This window comes from Chelonoidis abingdonii, chromosome 2 (assembly GCF_003597395.2).
Source record: "Chelonoidis abingdonii isolate Lonesome George chromosome 2, CheloAbing_2.0, whole genome shotgun sequence".
Classification (NCBI taxonomy): Eukaryota; Metazoa; Chordata; order Testudines; family Testudinidae; genus Chelonoidis; species Chelonoidis abingdonii.
The window spans coordinates 42,848,960-42,870,114 of NC_133770.1; the positions used below are offsets into that span (position 1 = coordinate 42,848,960).

General features: G+C 41.5%; 1 protein-coding gene across 1 annotated transcript in view; it reads right to left on the bottom strand.

Moving 5' to 3' along the window:
* Positions 1-6,518: 6,518 nt before the first annotated feature.
* The window catches only part of LOC116826249 (macrophage mannose receptor 1-like), a 55,580-nt gene continuing 40,943 nt past the window's right edge, over positions 6,519-21,155 (bottom strand). The window contains 10 exon segments of the mRNA XM_075061941.1: positions 6,519-6,745; positions 7,902-7,943; positions 8,731-8,813; positions 10,833-10,888; positions 10,890-10,935; positions 10,937-10,964; positions 10,967-10,993; positions 13,453-13,572; positions 18,324-18,473; positions 20,553-20,718. Of these exon segments, the coding sequence (XP_074918042.1) occupies positions 6,519-6,745; positions 7,902-7,943; positions 8,731-8,813; positions 10,833-10,888; positions 10,890-10,935; positions 10,937-10,964; positions 10,967-10,993; positions 13,453-13,572; positions 18,324-18,473; positions 20,553-20,718 (945 nt within the window).

Sequence of the window (21,155 nt, forward strand, 5' to 3'; positions counted from 1 at the left end):
CTATCCTAGGATGCTCCCTTGTGATCGCTCTGGTCCACACTCTCAACTCCGATGCGCTAGCCAGGTGGGCAGGAAAAGCCCCGAGAACTTTTGAATTTCATTTCCTGTTTGGTCACCATCAGCACAGGTGACCATCAGCACAGTCCACCATCACAGGCGATCATGCAGTCCTGGATTCGCAGATGAGCCCCAGCATGGTCCGAATGGAAGGTACTAGATCTCATTGCATGCTGGGGAGATGAGTCTGTTATGGCAGAACTACATTACAAAAAACAGAACGCAAATACCTACGCTAAAGTCTCCAGGGCCATGACAGAAAGGGGCTACTCCAGGGACACAGAGCAGTGTTGTACAAAAATCAAGGAGCTCAGGCAAGCGTGCCAAAAAGCCAGGAAGGCAAACAGGCATTCTGGGTCACAGCCCCATATGTTCTGCTTTTACTGTGAGCTTCATGCAGTTATGGGGGGTGATGCCACCACTGTCTGTGGACACCTTCAAGGGGGGAGTTGCACAGGGTGAGGAGGAAGAGACATTGGAGGACGAAGAGGAGGAGGAGGAAGAGGAGGTCAGTGCATAGGCGGGAAGTGGGGAATCCGTTTTCCCCCCTAGCCAGGAACTAATCTTAGGGCTGAATCCAATAGCCTCCCCTCACTCCCAAGGTGGACTCCTGTTCCATGACCCTGGAGAAGGTACTTCTGGTGAGTTCTCATCTGATTGGGGCCGTGCGGTGAGGGCGGGGATGACCCAGCTATGCTGGGTTGTTTGCGTTTAGAGTTAATGGCTCATCCATGCTTTAAGCTGACCGGAGCCACGCAGTGGGGGGCAGGGAGTGGTTGTTGTGTGTGCAGTGATCATCTGCAGGCCCTCCTTTTATATGGTAAACCCACCAGGCATTGCTTGCTGTGGGAAAGGGGACCCAGCAGTTTGAAAGCATTGAAATGAATGTAGAAGAAGCAGAACCTTGCGTGCCCCTAGGGGCTGCCTGAAAGCTGAATTCTGTTGCCTGGCCGTGTGTGATGGTTTATCCATACCAAAGGGCCCTCTTTGTTCTCTGGAATGTATTTTTTAAAATACTACCCTCCCTTTTTCTCCTTCTGCAGGTGCAAATGTTTCAACTTGGCCCCTATCTACTCTGTCCCAGAAACTGGTCCAGATTAGAAGGCGGAAGAAACGAACTTGGGAGGACATGTTCACTGAGCTCATGCAGACCTCCCGCACTGATTGCCTCCATGCATTCAGCTGGGCCCTAACAAAAGCATTACAGGAACATGCTCTTCTAATCACCCTGTTGTCTGGCTGTGGAAAACTGGTAGTTGCCTCAACCTCCCATCCCGCCATAAACATCTCCTCCTTACTCTCACAGATATTGTGGAGCACACAACAAGCAGCAATAACAATGGGAATACTGGTTGTGCCAAGATCTAACCGAGTCAGTAAACTGCACCAGCTCCCTTTCAAACATCCAAAAGCAGACTCCACCACCATGCTGCACTTGCTCAGCCTATAGTTGAACTGCTCCTTACTACTGTCCAGGGTGCCTGTGTACAGCTTCATGAACCATGGCATTAAGGGGTAAGCTGGGTCCCCGAGGATAACTATAGGCATTTCAACATCCCCAACAGTAATTTTCTGGTCTGGGAAGTAAGTCCCTTCCTGCAGCTGTTCAAACAGACCAGAGTTCTGGAAGATGTGAGAGTCATGCACCTTTCCCAGCCATCCCACAATGATGTTGGTGAAATGTCCCTTGTGATCCACCACTGCTTGCAGTACCATGGAAAAGTACCCCTTGCAGTTTATGTACTGGCCGCCATGGTGTGCCGGGGCCAAGATGGGGACATGCGTTCCATCTATCACCCTGCCGCCGTTAGGGAACCCCAGTACATTAAAGCCATCCACAGTCGTCTGCACATTTCCCAAAGTCACTACCCTTGATAGCAGCTGGTCAATGATTGCGTTGGCTACTTGCAGCCCAGCAGACCCTACAGTAGATTTGCCCACTCCAAATTGATTCCCTACTGACCGGTAGCTGTCGGGCATTGCAAGCTTCCACAGTGCTATGGCCACTCACTTCTCAATGGTGAGGGCTGCTTTCATTTCGGTGTCTTTGTGTTTCAGGGCAGGGGACAGCAAGTCACAAAGTCATGAAAGTGGCCCTATGCATACAAAAGTTTCGCAGCCACTGGGAATCATCCCAGACCTGCAACACTATGTGATCCCACAAGTCTGTGCTTGTTTCCCGGGCCCAGAATTGGCATTCCACGGCATGAACCTGGTCCAATGCCACCATGATCTCCTAGTCGCCACATGCTGTGCATCTAGGAACGTCTGTGTCCATGTCCTCATCAGCATAGTAATCGCACTTTTGTCTCTTCCTCGCCCGGTTTTGCAGGTACTGAACATACTGCTGGATAATGCACAAAATATTTACAAAGGTCAAAACTGCAGCAGAGATCTGAGCGGGCTCCATGTTTGCTGCACAATGGCGGCTGCATGGGTAATCCTTGAAAAAGGGTGCAAAATGAGCTGTTTCGTTCAAGATGGCCAATAAAAGGCAGTAAATGGTTGTCTTCTGTAGCTTCCACTGGAGCCCAGGACAGCTTCTGCTGCTTTCTCCAGATTGTCTGTGCGGCTCTGTTCATGAAGGCTGAGAAACAGCAGGGAATTGTTGCCTTCTGTAGCTTCAATGAAAGCCCAGGACCTACAACATGGAAAAGGTGGCGAGAGCAGAGGTTGTGGCGGAAGCTGTGTGGCTCTGTTCATGATGAGTGAGAGACGTCAGGGAATTGTTACCTTCTGTAGCTTCTATGGGAGCCCAAGACAGACAACATGGAAAAAGCAGCAGAAGCAATGTGGCTTTGTTGACGACAGCTGAGAAATGGCAGGAAATAGTTAGATGAAAGAGTAGATAGAAAGACGAGAGGACATTCGAAGTGGATTGAACATACCAGGAGACAGGCGGTGCACTGTGCTGCACCGTCTGCTGGCAGCATGGTGTCTGCCGTAGCTTTCCTGGAGGGAGGAGCGAGTGATGGCATATGCCCAGAAAAACCCATGAGAATGTTTTTTGCCCCATCATCCAGTGGGAGCTTAACCCACAATGCCAATGGACAGCAGAGACTGTGAGAACTGTGGGATAGCTACCACAGTGCAATGCTCCGCTATTCGATGCTAGCCTCAGTACTGTGGATGCACTCCGCCGAATTCATGTGGTTTAGTGGGGACACATAACATTGAATGTATGAACGAGACTAACAAATTTATTGAAGCATAACTTTCGTGGGCTTACAGCCCACTTCATCAGATGCATGCAGTGGAAAAGTGACAGTGGAAGAATATATAATATACACACAGGGAACAGAAACAAGATTGGGTGTTCCATTACATCACACTAACCGAGGAGTGATCGAATTTTAAGAGTGAGCTATTACCAGCAAGGAGAAGAAAATTTTTGTAGGTGAATATAATCAAAATGGTCCATTTGCAAGCAGTTGACAAGAAGGTGTGAGGAACAGTATGCTGTGTGTGTGTGGGAGAATAAACATTGAGGATAGTTTTACTTTGTGTAATGAATCCATCCACTCCCGTCTTTAGTCAAGCCTAATTTATGGTGTCCATTTTGCAAAATAATTCAATCTCAGTCGAGTCTCTCCATTAGGCATCTGTTTTTGAAGTTTTTTGTTGTATTATGCAACTTTTAGGTCTGTAATCGAGTGCCAGGGAGATGAAGTGTTCTCCGACTGGTTTTTGAATGGTTATAATTCTTGACGTCTGATTGTGTCCCTTATTTTGTTATGTACAGACTGTCCGATGTTGGCCAATGTACACGGCAGAAGGGACATTGCTGGTGTATATCACATTGGTAGATGCTGCAAGAGTGAACGAGCCTCTGATAATGGGCTGATGTGATTAGGTCCATGATGGTGTCCCCTGAATAGATATGTGGACAGAGTTGACAATGGGCTTTGTTGCAAGATAGGTCCTGGGTAGTGTTTTTGTTGTTGTGTGTTGTGGTTGCTGCTGAGTATTTGCTAATTTATTTTTCTAAAAATTTTAAACCAATTCATTATGAAGTCAGTTCTTGCAAGATGCGACTGCAAGGGAAAGCATATTTCAATGAGATTAAAAAAGCACTTTGTAGACCTCTGGGTCTGAAATGAAGCTATGTCCGCCTCAAGAATTGACTTACAAGTTACTGACTATGACAAAACAAAATGGGTTTGAGGCCAGAAACTAAGAGTAGTAAATGAGAGTCCCTGCCTACTCCTCAGTCTATAAGATGATTCTCATGTGTATGAACTTTAACTTTATGATGTGAACTTCTAATATTTGTTTTCTATTGTCTATTGGAAACAATTTTATCATTATTGATAAAATGAGTGACAGGAGATGGATCATTTGATGATTACCTGTTCTGTTCATTCCCTCTGGGGCACCTGTCATTGGTCACTTCAGAAGACAGGATACTTGGCTAGCTGGACCTTTGGTCTGACCCAGTAGGGCCATTCTTATGTTCTTATTGGTTTTGATAGGAAATAGATGGTGCAGTATTTCTAGCTCCTGTTTCTACTAGTCTTGCTAACAGATCTCTGTATTATAAATTTACATAAGAACTTAAAAGCGCTTGTTCCTTTTTCTCTATTTCTCATGTAAGTTACTATTTCTTCATTATGGGACATGACGTGTGTTTTTGAGTGCCTTTGTCTTTGTTTTGTTCGTGTATCTGGATCAAAACTTTGTTGGCAAACCTCTTTTAAACAAGAGGAAGGGGATTCAAACCCTGGTGACATGAGGATCTGGCCTTTGACTTTGCCTGCCATAGAAAACCCAGATTAAAAATCATGTTCTTTTTCACCTCAAAAACATAACTGCCCATTTTTGAAATGTAGAAACCTGTCTTTACCTATTTAGTATGAGGGTTATCTTAGGTACCTACCATCATGTCACCCAGGTGCCACCACAAAATAAAACAAAACACACCCTTTCGCCCGGTCCTTAAAGAGACAGAAACTGACTCTTCCCTAAGCTTTCTCCCAGCCACCAAACAATGAAGAGCCATAAGTAAAATGTCATTATCTGGAAGAAGCCGAATAAAGGTGTATTGTGAACCATATTTTAAAAGTAGCTAGACATTGGCTCAGAGGGATTGCAGAGGAAAGGAATTCCAGAGCGGAGGCTCTGCTTTGAGGAGGGTTTAGTTTTGCAGGTTTTTCTTCTCAGAAAACTTGATTTCCTGGCTCTCTCTTGTTCCTTGGACACAGGTCTGTCTGCAATCTGGCACAGATTTCCTAAGATTTACAGAAAGGTAAGAAAGTCCAGTATGGCTGTCAGGTGGAATGCTACCAAGAAATGTTGGTATGTCATATGGTCCAGAGCATTTCACTTCAAGCATTGTTAGAGTTTCCAAAGCAAGTCATGGAGGGCACAATAATGAAATGCACAACCCACGTCAAACAAATAAAAATGGGCACAGGCGGCTTTATTTTGCATCTGTCCTACTGTTTATTTCTCTTTTTAGACAGGCGTTTGTTGTACATACTTTATTGTTCCCCCATGGTCTTAGCCGATCCATCTCACAAGTACATGCTTCACTTGATCAGCATCTCTGCATGCTAAGCTCATCATTGCTTATCTAAGTAACAAATGCTTTTGTTTACATATTTAATGTTAATTTGAAGCTGATACAAAAATATTCAGTCATAGAATCTTATAAATATGCAAACCTGTAGGAATTAAACAGCTTTATTTATTTTACAAAACTGAAACTGAAGGTATGAATGAGGGAAAAACATTTACGTTTGACTTTCACCTATTCATATATTGTGAGAAAAATATTTTAATCCACACATGACATACATTTGATTAGCTTACAGAAATCATATTACAAAGTCACAAGCTAAGATTATAATACTGAACTAATAAAGTGGGTAAAACAATTTGTGTAAAAGTAAGATTATTGTGATCTATTTTGTATATCTAATTTTTATATATAATATAATTACATATATTATATAATTATAAATTATACATATCAAATTTATCTTCACTGAAATAACACTACAGTCTTTTAAACTGATGTATAGTCTAAACAGTTGAACTGAAGTATAGTCTAAACAGCTGGATCTCTTGAGTAATATTTATAGGATACCTGCTTTGCTGAGACAATTCTCACTATTCAGCTGTCTTGACACTCTTTATGGGTAATGGCGATGTAAGACTCTAAAATGAAACATGTAGCAGTGTGATTTAACACTCAGGCATCTTTGGTTTTTAGTTTTCTTCAGTTGTCTATTTGCCATACTTGTTAGTTAGCCACACTGCATATTCAAAAGTCTTCCTCCTGTGAAATTGTTCTAGGACATTTTCAAGATTATAAAAGGGATAATTGCCTTGGCTACTAGGTATATATGCGGAGCTCAAAACAGTGTACTAGGAGAATGCAAATTTGCTTAAGATTTCATTCATTCCAGTTACATAATTTTTCCTCAAAATCAGACATGCAATTCAGTTATTTTATCACACTAGATGACAGTGTGTTCATTTTGCTCTTTCTTGTCCACAGAATCCTTTGTGTCACTCTCTCCGGTTATGGTATCTCTGTGTCCTAATAGCACATTATTGAAACTGGCATCAGTTTGTAGTTTATTTTGTCTTTTTTTCCTGAATAAGAAATAGGCTGTGAGGCCTGCTCCTACTAGAATAAGGACCAGAATAATTAGAATCCAAACTGTGCCATAGGCAGGTGTTTCTGAAAATAAATGAAAAATAATTACTAGAGAGACAATTCTTAGGACAGATATTAGGCAGCAGAGTAGAGAAAAAAACATTGGCTTGAGTTTCTTCTCACTCACACCGATGTAAATCAGGAGTCAATTCCTTTTGAAGAACCCTCAACCATACTATGACCCCTGTGCACTGTTCAGGCAGCTAAAAAAGACCAGAAAGCTAGCTCAGGCAGTCTACTGTTGATTTCCCTAGCCTAGAATTTTCTGAGACTAGCACACTGTCTCTAGGTTAATCTGCTCCTGGCCCTGAGCATGGAGAAAATGGCTGAGATAAAGAGGAAACAGTCAGGGTGCCAATGCACTTCAGCTATTTTGAGATGCCACAACAGCCTCCTGGGGTCATAGTTAGCTCTAAGTCAGGCAGGTAATGAACTTAAAGTCACCTTCTTCCCCCACCCCCTTCACCTCACCTACAGTCCTATGTTGAGTGTAGCTCAGAGAGCAGGGAGCATTTGGTCAAACTGCTGATTTACACCTGTGAGGCCTCCACATAGGGGCATATTGGGGAGGGGAGAGGATAGGGCAACCCAGAGGGGGGGAGCAAGTGGGGCAATTTGCCCCGGGCCCTGCAGGGGCCACCATGAGAATATAGTATTCTACAGTATTGCAACTTTTTCTTATGGAAGGAGCCCCTGAAATTGTTTTGCCCCAGGCCCCCTGAATCCTCTGAGCAGCCCTGGGAGAGGGCAAGCTGAGGGGCAGAACACATGGCACTTCCCTTAATCCCCAGGCTGTGCCATAGTCCTTATAGGTGCCTGTAGCCTAAGGGTAACCTGGGAGTCATTTAGCCCCTGGCTGGCCCAGGATCAGGGGAGCAGAAAGACAGTATTTTATGTTTGAATATATTGTCAGTTTGCAGAGATATTTTTTGACTGTAAAGAAGTGACACTATCGAAAGGAGAATATGGAAAAAAAATAACCTTATCCCTCAACGTTATTCAAAACTCACTCCCACTTCAGGAGGGAGAGAGTCCTACCCTTAGGCATGAACAAGATATATGGATATTTTAGCACGCTGACGTGCATTTTATAGTAATTATGTCAGAGAACACAATAAATAACAGTTATAAACTCATGTGGATTTATCTTTGAAGTTATTTGTGAGGAAAATAGTCCTACCTTTCTTAATTATTAGATTCTCACTTGGTTGAGCTTCAATCACTTGCAAAAACAAAAACAAATAACACATTTAGTCAAAATCTGCAAACAGCTGCATTTTATCCTTAAAATTATATATGCAGTAAAGCACATACTGTACAAACAATTACTGTTTTATTCATACCGCTTTATTCATTTATTGTAGATGCATTTGCTAAATGAAACTAACAAAGAGGAAAAACGTGATAACCACTTTAATTTGACATTCATTGTAGCAGAACCCAAACACTTTAGTGATGAAAGTTTCTTACTGTACTTGCTTCTTGATTAATAATCAAATAATGTCCAAGCACAGTGAGACTCTGATTCATGAAGGTACTTAAGGATGTGACTTCAATGGCATTACTCACATGCTCACAGTTAAACATGTGCCTAATGACCTAATGTGGCCTAATGGCCTAATGTGAACATAGATATTTGCAGTTGTCATTCTGCCAGAAAAGTTTGGGAATTACTTAAAATGTGTGATGCACCAGTCATGTTTTATAGCTCATTTAATAATAATCCGCAAATAATGGCCAAAAACGACAAGGAGTACTTGTGGTACCTTAGAGACTAATGCATTTATTTGGTGCATGTGATGAAGTGGGTTTTAGCCCATGAAAACTTATGCCCAATAAATCTGTTTTGCTGATACAGACTGACATGGCTGCCACTCTGAGAGAATGGCCACTCTCCCACCCACTGCAAAGATACTAGATCTGCCACAGCTTCCTAGCTGAGAATTCTCCCTGTGGGAGGCTCTGCTGATGCAAAAACTCCAGAGCTGGCTCCTATACCAACTGCTCACTCAGCCCTAGCATAGCTGGCTCCCTGATGGCCTTGAATCTCTTGCACTGAAGAGATCTCAGTAAGGAGAGAATCTGGCTTAGCCTGTTCAAATCATGAAAAAAATGTCCTAATTTTCTGTACTGTACACAGCCTATCCAAGACATAGCAGGCTTTAGTTTAACACGCTCCAGTATTTGCAGCTCATAATTTTTGCATCTACAGGGTTCAGTTCTCAAACACTTGATTTGTACCAGCTCAGTTGTCTTATGCTATTTCGCTGTTCTGTACAATAAGTGTGCTGTCTGCAGGACTTTTAAAATTAATACCACTTACCAATACTTCAATGGCAACTGGATGATTATGAACTCAAGTGCAAATTTCAAATATGGGCATGGGATTTCACTGCTATTAAAAGGTAGACTGTATCTTCAGACCAGCCCTGAGCAGGAGGCAGTACAGATTTGCACATCTCCAAGAGGAGCAACCCGAAATGTCATGCTGGAGGGAGGCATAGTGCCTTCCAGTGCATGCAGGAGTGCAAAGGGAATGTGCCTTCTATACCACCACGTGACCACAGCTATGCTCCCTTTCTGTTAGTTGTGGCTGGGCCCTGTTTCAGGGAACAAAAGGGTAGGAAGGCTCCTTGCACGTTCACCCCACATTGAGCTTCCACATAGAGGCTGAAGACAATCAGTCCCACAAGTACTAACCAGGTGTCAGCACTGACTTAGTACTTCCCAATATATTTGGCAACAAAACGTTTATTGGTCTATAATGCTATGAACTCATGATAAAAGATATAGGAGAATTGTCTCAAATCAGGCACTCACTCATCTGGAAGGCCCTAATGCTACCACTTGCATGAAAAGCTGATGTCTGGGATAATTGCACCCACTTAGGAGAAGAGATTAATAACAGGTGAACCTCACAAAATTGTAGAACTTATACCAATCTGTGTAGGTTGCAAAATTGGACAGGAAGTCAAGCTTTTGTATCATATTTCTAGTACTTTCTGTTTGAGTTGAGTCAGAAATACCACAAGAGCAGCATAGCTCATGATATTTTGATAGATCTGCTTCCTGACAAAGGCAGATGGTATTGAGTTGCACAGAAATAAGATAAATGCTAACCAAAACATTTTTTTCTAGCTTTTAAAAGATTTCTATTTGAGTTCTGGATCAAGATCCAGTTTAGTGATTGCTCAACCGGAACTGGCCTTCCTCCCTGCCACTGAAACACAGTACACCATGTATCTTCACATGGCAAGAGAAAGAAAAGAAAATCACTTAAATTTAGTTCTTGTTCTCCAAAGGCAAAAAAAATTAAAGGAGGTTGGAAAAGGAAAGAAAAAAAATGCAGAAATGTTTAAAGAATTTTCAAATTCAGTAACATCCTGAGTTATTACTTGAACATTCTTTGGTCTGTGGTCACAGAGTGCAACTACGTGAGAAAGTCTGAAACTGTATGAAGTACATCACGGAGGATACCCAAATCTTGATATTACTTATGCGCCTATGCAGTAGTCACTGATATTAGGTAATAAATAAGATATCGAAACATCTATAGCAGTAGGTGGAAGGAAAGCCAGTGAAGTTACATACAGTTAGTTTTGGGTAAGCCATATGAAGCATACATTACATTTGCACAAGAATTGGGGAGGGATACTCAACTGGCCCATTAAACTTTGTAAAACTCAGAATATTTTTTTAAAATCTCATATACATTTTGTTACTTGCTTTTTCTTAAGTTTTGCTTTCCCCTCCCATTTACCACCTCAGCATATTGGAGCAAATTGTACCCTTGCACTCTAAGTATGGACAGAGTCACAGAGAATGAGCTGAGGTTTTTGATATTTGAATGTGAAATGCAGAAAAACTGGCTCTAGATTATATTTATACATGATATTTGTGAATAGGGCCTTTAATCTGTGGTGTTTACCTTATGTGAATGTTCAGACATTTTTGGCTTTATGTTATAATCACAAATAGCAAAGGAGAAATGTGGAGAACAGTACTTCACATACAGCACAAACAGTATGTATTTTGTAGTTATATTACTGTGGCATTACTACTAAATAAAACCATCAACATCAATATCATATGATTTAACAATATCACTTACTCTTTGGTTTCTACAAATGGACCCCTTTGGGAAGAGCAGGGAATGGTATTCCAGTACCGCAGACGATGCAGACATTTCCACACAGTACTCAGACTGATACTTGAGGCTGTCCTTTATTCCAGTTGACAAATCTACTGCAGTTTTGTCTAGCCATAACCACACCCTAATGACAAAATGCATTAAAAATGTAGCCGTAACTCACATAGACAATCTGGTTAATATGTGTCACCTCTGGAATTTTTATATTTTTTTTCTTACGTTTCCAAAAAGACATTTAAAAAAACTTCATGTGCTGATTTCATGACTTGCCAAATAGATTTTTTACTTCCTTTATTCTTTTCCAAAGGAATACTGCCTTTATCCTTGCAAATTATCATTCTTAGATATGGAGAATTACATTTTCCTAGTTTTCTTTGATATATGCCCATATTTCTTTCAGGTATATGGGACAAAAGTTTCAAACTTGGGGATTAGGCACCTAATCCACAAAGTCAGGAAACTTTATATTCAAGCACCTAAAATCAGTGTAGGTAACTCCCATGAAAAGAACGCTGATTTTGCTGAAGTCTTAAATATGACACTTACATACTTCACTTTGGGACCCTTGGTTTGAAAATTTTTCCTCATAGTTTCTAAAAGACCTTGAAGATACTGGCAGTATTGGAGCGAGGGGGAAGTGAAAACCTCTGATAACATTAGGCTGAGGCTAATTTTGCTTCCTTCCATTCCAACGTTTTCTTTCCTTGTTCTTCAAAAATCCTGTTTCCTGGTAACCGTAAGTCTATTCTTTCCTTACCGCTCATGACCAGTACTGATTAACTAGTTGCAGCTGTGGAAAGACGACATCCTCTAGCCAGTTCACATTGTTTTTCTGAACTTAGGCACAGATTCAGGACAGCAAAGGAAAAAGAAAAAAAAAGACTCTTGGTCCAATTTGCCCTGGCTCTGCTCCTTGCACACCAGTTGAGTGAGGTGTAAAGGGGCTGTAAAGGAGCTGCCAAGGGGCATTTTTTTCACAGATTCATAGACTCTAGGACTGGAAGGGACCTGAAGGTCATCGAGTCCAGTATGCCGCCCTCATGGCAGGACCAAATACTGTTAGGAACATCCCTGATAGACATTTATCTAACCTGCTCTTAAATATCTCCAGAGTGGAGATTCCCAATCTCCCTAGGCATTTATTCCAGTGTTTAACCACCCTGAGTTAGGAACTTTTTCCTAATGTCCAACCTAAATCTTCCTTGCTGCACTTTTAAGCCCATTGTTTTCTTCTTAGAGGCTAAAGGTGAACAAGTTTTTCTCCCTCTTCTTGATGACACCCCTTTTAGATACCTAAAAACTGCTATCATGTCCCCTTTCAGTCCTTTCTCTTTTCAACTAATAAACCAATTCTTCAGCCTTCCTTCATAGGTCATGTTCTCAAGACCTCTTAATCATTCTTGTTGCTCTTCTCTGGACCCTCTCCAATTCTCCACATTTTCTTGAAATGCGGTGCCCAGAACTGGACACAATACTCAGCTGAGGGTACCAGCGCGAGGTAGAGCGGAAGATGGACTTCTCGTGTCTGTTTACAACACACCTGTTAATGCACCCGAATCACGTTTGCTTTTTTGCAACAGTATCACACTGTTGACTCATATTTAGCTTTGGTCCACTATGACCCTAGATCTTGTCTGCCATACTCCTTCCTAGACAGTCTCTTCCCATCTGATATGTGTGAAATTGATTGTTCCTTCCTACATGGAGCACTTGCATTTGTCTTTATTGAACTTCATCTGGTTACCTCAGACCATTTCTCCAATTTCTCCAGATCATTTTGAATTTGTTGACCCTGTCCTCCAAAGCAGTTGCAATCCCTCCCAGTTTGGTATCGTCTGCAGGGGAGGGATGGGGAGAATTTCCCTGGCAAAGGAGCAGCGTAGGGCGATGCAAGATGTGACATGCTGCCCCCTTGCAGGCTAGCAGTAGGAGGTAGTGATGGTGGAGGTAGTGATGGGAGAATAAGGAAATATTCAAAGGGATGGGAGAGGCATGCCACAGCACTTGGTACTTTGTGAATTCTGGACTGCAGTACAGTCCATAGGCATCTGTAAGAGACCTCGATAGACAGCTCTCATTTTGGTTCCCATAACAGCCAAGAATATGGGCAGTGCAAAGGTACCTCTGTCTCCTCTTCCTATGAACTGCACCTACTGTGTTGTGCATCTCAGGACATGTATGAGAATCTATCCTGTTACACTGTTCAGACACTTATTACAAAACGTAGCTAATAAGCTTAAGGCCATTGAATTCCTTAGGTCTCCATGCAGGCATAAGGGTCCAGCCATTTGGATCTTATTACATGCTTGGGTCCTAAAACTGAAACCAAACCGAAGAGTCAGAAATCTCTCTTTTTTACAATATTTCATGGGACATACTTTTGCTAGGTGAAACCAAAACCTCCAAGTAAGATTTTCAGATTAAGATACCATAGGTCTAATTCGTGTTTTGTAACTGCTTAGTAATCTTTCCAGATGAATTTCTATTTTCTGTTCATTACAGCCTGTTATGACATATTTTAATCAGCTTTCAGTCTATTTAATACAGAATATGTATGATTAAATATCAAAACTAAAATAATTACCATCAGCGTTTCTATACATTCCTGTCCAAAACCCACTTGTCTCTCCTTTATGTGGCTCTATAGTGTCTGCTAGAAATTTGGATTCAGCTAAATCTTCTACTGAAACCAAAGTAGCACCTGCAAAACATTAGGAAACAAATAAGTTATATCCTGCCATAGAAACCTGTCTCAGGTTATGGCTTTTGATACAGTACAAGGCTATGTAATAAATGCCCCTGCAGTTAATAGGGTATAGGCGGGTGTATGAATAAAGAACACAGTGGGTGGTAAGGCTGTAGGGGAGGGAACAGTGTGGATCCTAAGTGATGTAATCGAAAATAAAGACATGGATTTCAATGTAAACATAATTTGAAAACTTTAGGTTACATCACACAAACAGAATACTATTTTGAGGCTATTGGGGAAAGCACATTTTTATAGGCATATATATACTGATCGTTGTCATTCTTGTTTGGCAAGTGAGCCAAAATATCAGGGAACCAGAGGTGAAAGTAAGGTGGTACGATCCAGTATGGCATATCGGCAAGAACCATACGTCATGCTGGACTAGACCGGCTTCCCCAGGTTGGCGATTTAAAGGGCTCGGGGCTCCCAGCAACAGCCAGAACCCCAGGCCCTTTAAATCACCACCCGATCCCAGCTGCCAGAGCCCTAGGGTAGCAGCGGCAGGGCTTCAGTGGCGATTTAAAGGGCCAGGGTCTCTGGCCGCTGCGGGAAGTCCTGGGCCCTTTAAATCACTGCTCAAGCCCTGCTGTCGGAGCCCCGGGGTAGCTGCGGCAGGCTTCTGTTGATGATTTAAAGGACCTGGAGCTCTGCTGCGGTAGCGGGATCCTGAGCCCTGGGCCCTTTAAATCACCTTTAAGCCCCGGGGCTCCCAGCTGCCTCCGCAGTTGAAAGCTCCAGGGGTGATTTAAAGATCCCGGGGCTCCCAGTCACAGTTGGAGCCCTGGGGCCTTTAAATCTTGATGGAAAGGGTCTAGGTATTTAAAGGCCCTGCCTCTTCCAGTTGAGGCCACGCTTCTTCCAGCTGAGGCCATTCCCTCTGCTCAGGACTCCGGCGTACTCAGAAGTCCTTTAAATTACTTTTACCCCTGCATGGAACTTGCTATAGTCCATAGTATTTTGCAGGAAATAGTTATGGGATTTGGTTTGAGGGGAATTTTGTGGGCTGGAGATCCAAAAGTGTTGGGGTTAAGAGGGCCTTGATGGGGGCTAGGGATGAAAAGGCTCGTTTCCCCAGGCTGGAGTAACTTCTCCCTCCTTACCCTAGTCTCTGCAGCATGCAGCTCTGGATGTTGGGAAGCTCAGCAGATGGTTCCACCACCCCTTGAAGTATCACTTTCCCTTTCCCTACCCTGGAATAGATTGGTGTGGAGGGTGAGGTGCTGCTCTTGGATTGGTTGGCGGGTGACAGAGGAAGGAGCACGGCATAGGCAACAGCATTAGGAAGAAGAAAGGAGAGAGCTGCTTCTTCCTTTCCCTCCCTAGATTAATGGTGGGTCTCACTAATGAGGGATTTTGCAGCTTTCATGCAATAGGTGCAACCCACTTTTGGACCATGACCCACCTGATGATGATATAACCACAGTTTGGGAATTTTTGTGTGTGCGCTCCTGTTTCTAAATTTATAAGGACACTCTGAAATGGTTTCGGACAAAAACTGAGGTTTTCAATTTATGATTAAAGAACATAACAACGGCCATACTGGGTTCAACCAAAGGTCCATCCAGTAAGTCAGTACTGTCTAAACCGACACTAGGCCATGCCATTGGTGCACCCAGAGGAAGTGAACCTAACAGGTAAAGATCAAATGACTCTTCGTCTCTACCAACACAGCAATCGCCAACAACTCATGACACAAAGAGCTAGGGACAGCACCTCTTGCTCATCCCTGCTAATAGCCATTAACGGACTTAACACTCTCATGAACTTTATCTAAGCGTCTCTGTTAACATCCCTGTTATGGTTCCTAGCCTCACACCCGTCCTCAGGCAAGGAGTTCACAACAGATTGCTGTGCATGTGTGTTTTAAACCTGCTGCCCAATTAATTTCATTGGTGGCCCTAGTTCTTCCTCTATGGGAACAGGGAAATAAGAATTTCCTTATTCATTTTCTCTCACACCATCTCATGAATTTATATTAGACCTCTACACTATATCTCCCCTTAGTCTCCTCTTTTCCAAGCCATGAAAAGTCACTAGCCCTTTAATCTCTCCTCATAATGGGACCCATTCCAACCCCATAATCATTTTAGTTGCGCTTCTTGACCTTTTAAATGCCAATTATAATCTTTTTTGAAGATGAGGCCGACCACAATACTGAGGCTAGATAAGTCGAATGTGGGCGTACAATGGGATTTATATTGACAGGCAATAAGCATATTCTGTCTTATTCTGTATCCCTTTTTTAATGATTACCTACACATTCCTGTTTGCTTTTTGACTGCCACCATCACACTGCATGGATTATTCATGAGAACATATACCTGAATGATCCCAAGATCTCTTGTCCTGCATTCAGCTGTAGCTAAATATGCCATCATCATATTGTATGATAGTTGGGGTTATTTTTTCCCATGCTCGCATTACTTACATTATTTCCACATATAATTTCATTGCCATTTTGTTGCCCACTCCACATTAGTTTTAGTGAGATCTTTTTGAGTTGTCCCAGTCCGCTATTGGGTCATTAACTATCTTGAGCAGTTTAGTATCTGCAAACTTTGCACGCATACTGGTTTGACCCTACTTTCACGAGATCATTTATGAATAAAATGATAGGAATTGGTCCTATGTACTGATCCTTGGGGAACACCACTAAGTTCTACGGGCCACGATCCCATCCATCCGAAAATCTACCATTTATTCCTGTCTTGTGTCCCATGTCTCATTAACACCAGTTCTTAAATCCATGACAAGGATATCTCCCTCATCCCATGAACACTTAATTTATGGTAAGAGCTTTGAGTGAGCGGACCTTTGATCAAAGGCCTTTCTGAAATCTAAGTACACTATGTCACTGGCACCCCTTGTCCACATGTTTGTTGATCCCTTCAAAGAACTCTAATAGATTAGAAAGACTATGATTCCCTTTTCAGAAACCATGTTGACTTTTGCCAACAATTTATAGTCTTCTATGTGTCACAACAATTTATTCTTTTAACTTGTTCAATGCAATTTGCCCAGTAACTGATGTTTAGACCTTACCATCTGTAATTGCCGGGATACCCTCTAAGCCCATTTAAACACTCCGATTACAATTAGCTAACTTCCAGGCACTGGGTAGCAGAAGCTGATTTAAAGCGACAGGTTACAAACGATATTAATAGTTCTGCAATTTCACATTTGAAGTTCTTTCAGAACGTCTTGGGTAAATGTCCATCTGGTCCCGGTTACTGTTACTGTTTAAGTCTTATATCAATTTCCAAAACTTCCTTCTAGTGACACATTCAAGCCTCCTGTGACATATTCCTGAGATTATTGTCCAACTCTAAAAAGGACACTGACAGAGTGGAAATCTTCCTCAACATCCTCAGTTAGGTGACACAGACGAGAGGCAAGAAAATATCGGACAACTAGAAGGGAGGTGGGAGGGAGGAGGGCCGCCGTATGGCAAAAAAAAAAGCGAGTGCTGGTCAGCAGGAGCAAAATCCGGGACAAATTGGTATCGCCAACGCAAAAGATCGGTCAGGACAATGGGACAACACAAATATCGCGCGGGATGGTAAAACAAGAGAGGGAGATGTTGGTTCACCCTATCCTCAGCATGAAGTTACTGAGGTCAGATTAATTAGTTTCTCCAGTTATTGTGTTTAAGTGGTTTTTTTATTCTCGATCATCTCATTGCGCCTCACTGTGTTTTTAGCCAGCTTCCTGCTTCTGGATTTGTACTTTAAAACATATTTGTTATTACCTTTGACGTTATTGGTCTAGCGTTCTTCAGACTCTCTTCTGGCTTTTCTTATTAATTTTTTACATCTTTGGCTTTTCTCAGCTGCTCCTTTCTATTTAGCCTCACTGGTATTTGACTTCCATTTTTAAAAGATGCCTTTTTATCCCTCACTGCTTCTTTTACATGATTGTAAGCCCTATGTCTCTTTTTTAGTTCTTTTACTATGTTTGTTTAATTTGGGTATACATTTAAGTTGGCCTTCTTATTATGGTTGTCTTGAAAAAGTGACCATGTAGCTCAGGGATTTCACTCTAGTCACTGAACCTTTTTTAAATGTCTGTCTTTCAGGACTTAGCCTCCTCTCATTATTTTCCATAGTTCCCCTTTCTGAAATTAAAATGCCACAGTGTGTGGCTGCTGAGGTGTTTCTTCCCACCACAGGTAATTTAAATGTTATTATATTATGGTCACTATTTCCAAGCGATCCTGTTATAGTTAGCTCTAATAATTGTAAAATAAAATGATGAAATGTGATGATAAACTCAAACTAAGAGCATTGAAACAGTACAATACATGCATTAGAACCAAAGGCTGAGATGACTAAAACGACAAGCAAAAGCAGCAGAGAATCCTGTGGCACCTTATAGACTAACAGACGTTTTGGAGCGTGAGCTTTCGTGGGTGAATACCCACTTCGTCAGACGCACCTCTGCTAGTTTTAGCAGTTCCAGACTAACACGGCTACCCCTCTGATATAAATGATAAGGGAAACTAATCAGTCTAGTTTCATTGTCCAAGGTGAGTGAAATGCAAAAAGCAAGTAAACAGGAATAATGGTAGAAAATAAATTAAATGTTAAAATTCTTTGTTTTAACATGCAAATGTTTTACCATATTAGTAATACAATTAAGGATTTTTAAATGTGAATTTTATGTGAATACTAAAGTCTGACCTTTTAATAAAAGAGAACACTCACCTAATCGAATGCATTCAGTAGAGGATTCAGCCCAGCTGGTACTATGGGCATTAAAGAAGTAGCAATGGCCATGAAAAGGAATCCAAGAAAAGGGGTTTCTTGATTTAGGACATTTTCCAGGGAGTTGTGGAGGATCAGTAGGAGCTATAACTGTTAAGAAATAGTTAAAAACCAAAGTCAGTGGGAATTTTGCTATTGACTTCAATGACTTCAAAAAATAGGGTTCTTAAAAGTTAATTAAAAAGCTGCTAAGCACGTTTTAGTAAGTAGATACTACAAGCTCAAAAAAGATACCAAGTAGCAGAAGCTCCCAATCACAGCTCATCAACACAGTCAAATCTATACAAATCAGAATCTTCATTATCGCTAGAGCTGAGCAAAACTCAGAATTTCAATCCCTGGGAAATTTAGAGTTTTTGACATTTTGTTTTCTTCTATTTTTTTTTAAATAAATAACATAATATAAATAAAATAATAAGAAAAAAAGCCAACACACAAAACTTTGATAAGGTTGAAATAAAACAGTTAATCCTATTGAAATAAATATTTTTTGATTTTTTTAAAACAAAATTTCAGCAAAATTGGCACATTTCTGTTGAAGCTATAGATTTTTTTGAATCAGCCTTCCTAACAGGAAAACAGCCAACAGAAAATTTTCAACCAGTTCCAATCATTACATTGTACAGCACAACCTTAAACTTGTGAAATATTAATGTTGCAGCCTCTTGTTACACAGAATACTCTGCAATTAATCATGTCAGGCCACAAATCAGTAATCCTGTCAGTTTGTACATGCACCTCCCACTGACATCAGTGGGAGTTGCATATGCAGATCAAGCTCAGTGCATGACCTGGAAAAAGAAAAGAAAAGAACCCTACACTCAAGAAATATAGGCTATTAAAGATCCCACATACGTAACAGAACATATTGTGCAATCTACAAACAGACATATTAGTTTAAAACCCTTGTATGTGTAGCCCATTCTTAAGATTCCACTAATCCCTAAGAGTGGTAGAATCCCTTATTCCTCTCTCTTCAGGGACCTGGCAATCCATTTTAGGACCAATGGGCTCTGTGTTCTTGTGCCCAGGGCCTCCATCTGATAGGTCAGGTATGTAAACAAATAAACTACTCCTATGACCTCTAGGACGCCCTTCCTACAGCCCGTGGTGCAGAGAGGCCTGGGGAGGAGGACTGGCTGGAGGACAGCATACTCTGGCTATGCTCACACAATTAGCTGCGAGCAAAGGTTAGAGCAGCCTAGAGGATGCTAAAATCTGTGTGATTGGTATATGTGATTCTATCATTTGGCTCACAAAAGGGTGAGAAGTACAGCTTTGCAAATCTTGCAAAAATGAAAACATAAATCGTATTTTCAGGTAAATCTAAAACTCCAAGGAAACTTTGGGGATGCAAACTCATATGAGCTGAAACACACACCAAAAAGCTTGGCCTGACTCTTTAAAGCCAAAAATGTGGAGCTCTTCACACTTTCAAATCTCCTGATGCTATAGCTAATGGTGAGTCTCCTGTAGTTCAGGTGATCTGATTCTCTGAAGCAGAAGAGGTTGGGTTCTATCATAGATGATGCCTATATATGCAGTCTGAGTCACTGCAGTGTAATATTTCTGCTTGTCCCACCAGTGATTTTTTTTGCATCCTATAGCACATTAGCCATCTAGAAGTCATTGTTTCCATAGCTAATAGGAGTAACCAATGTAATTATCTAGGCTATCCTCCAACTGTTGCAATGTAGTGGCATTACTGGGCAGAACATAGAAGTTTCTGCTACAGTATACACTTGGCTTATTTTGAAGGAACAGAGTGTTTCCTCCAACAATTGGACTTCATAGGTCAGAGCTACTCCCATAAACTCCTATTCATTCCTTCAACTGGATAGAGACTCCATGTTACATACTTTTAAAGTACTGACACTTATCACAATAATACACATGTTCTGTTTGGCTTTAAGGAATGGTTTTGAAATTGTATATAAAATCATTAGCTATCTCCTGAGTTCCAAAAAGCAACAGCAATCTGTGTCATTGAGTACGTGTTTGAAAAAATGCAATATTAATGCAAAATAGAGTTATGTACTTGACAGACAGGTTCTCTCTCCGTTAATATATGTTAAATATTATATTTTGTTGTAAAACCAAATCCAACCTCTAGTGCAGGCTCTCAAATTCCAGAGCACCAACCTAAAACTGTTACATTCAGTTGCTTACCATCAGACTGTTTACAGACAGAGAAGTAATTTTCATCACAGGATGCTGTCTTCCAGGTTCCATCAAGGTGTAGATAGACACAGGCTATTTTCTGTTTTGGTTCCCCTCTAGCCCAATTAGAATATTTGATTCTCCTGTTATCAGTCCATTTGTAATAGCCATCAGTCTAAAAGCAAAACAAACGGAATTAACAAATGGCAGCTCATAGGCATAAACATGATACTCTCTGTTTAAGCTCTAGCCTCCTGTTTCAGATCAGAGGATTCACACACATCCCCTGATGATATATGCAGCTCTATCTTTGCAGGAAACACCCATATGCCATTGTTATTATGACACCATTCAAATGAGTACTGAGTAGGTACTGAGCAGTTATGCATTTGTAATCCTTCTGCCAGGTGGAGTTGGCAGCAGCAAGGGCCAGGTTCAATATCTAGTGATTCCTCTTAACAACACCAAATAGAACCGGATTGAGCCCCACCAAACTGGGAAAACTAAAAACCACCCTGGGGCACCTCTCAGAGGCAATATTTCCCCATTTGTAAGCACTGAGTCCATGTACAACAAAATAAAGCTTTTATTAAAAAGGAAAAGTGACGCAGC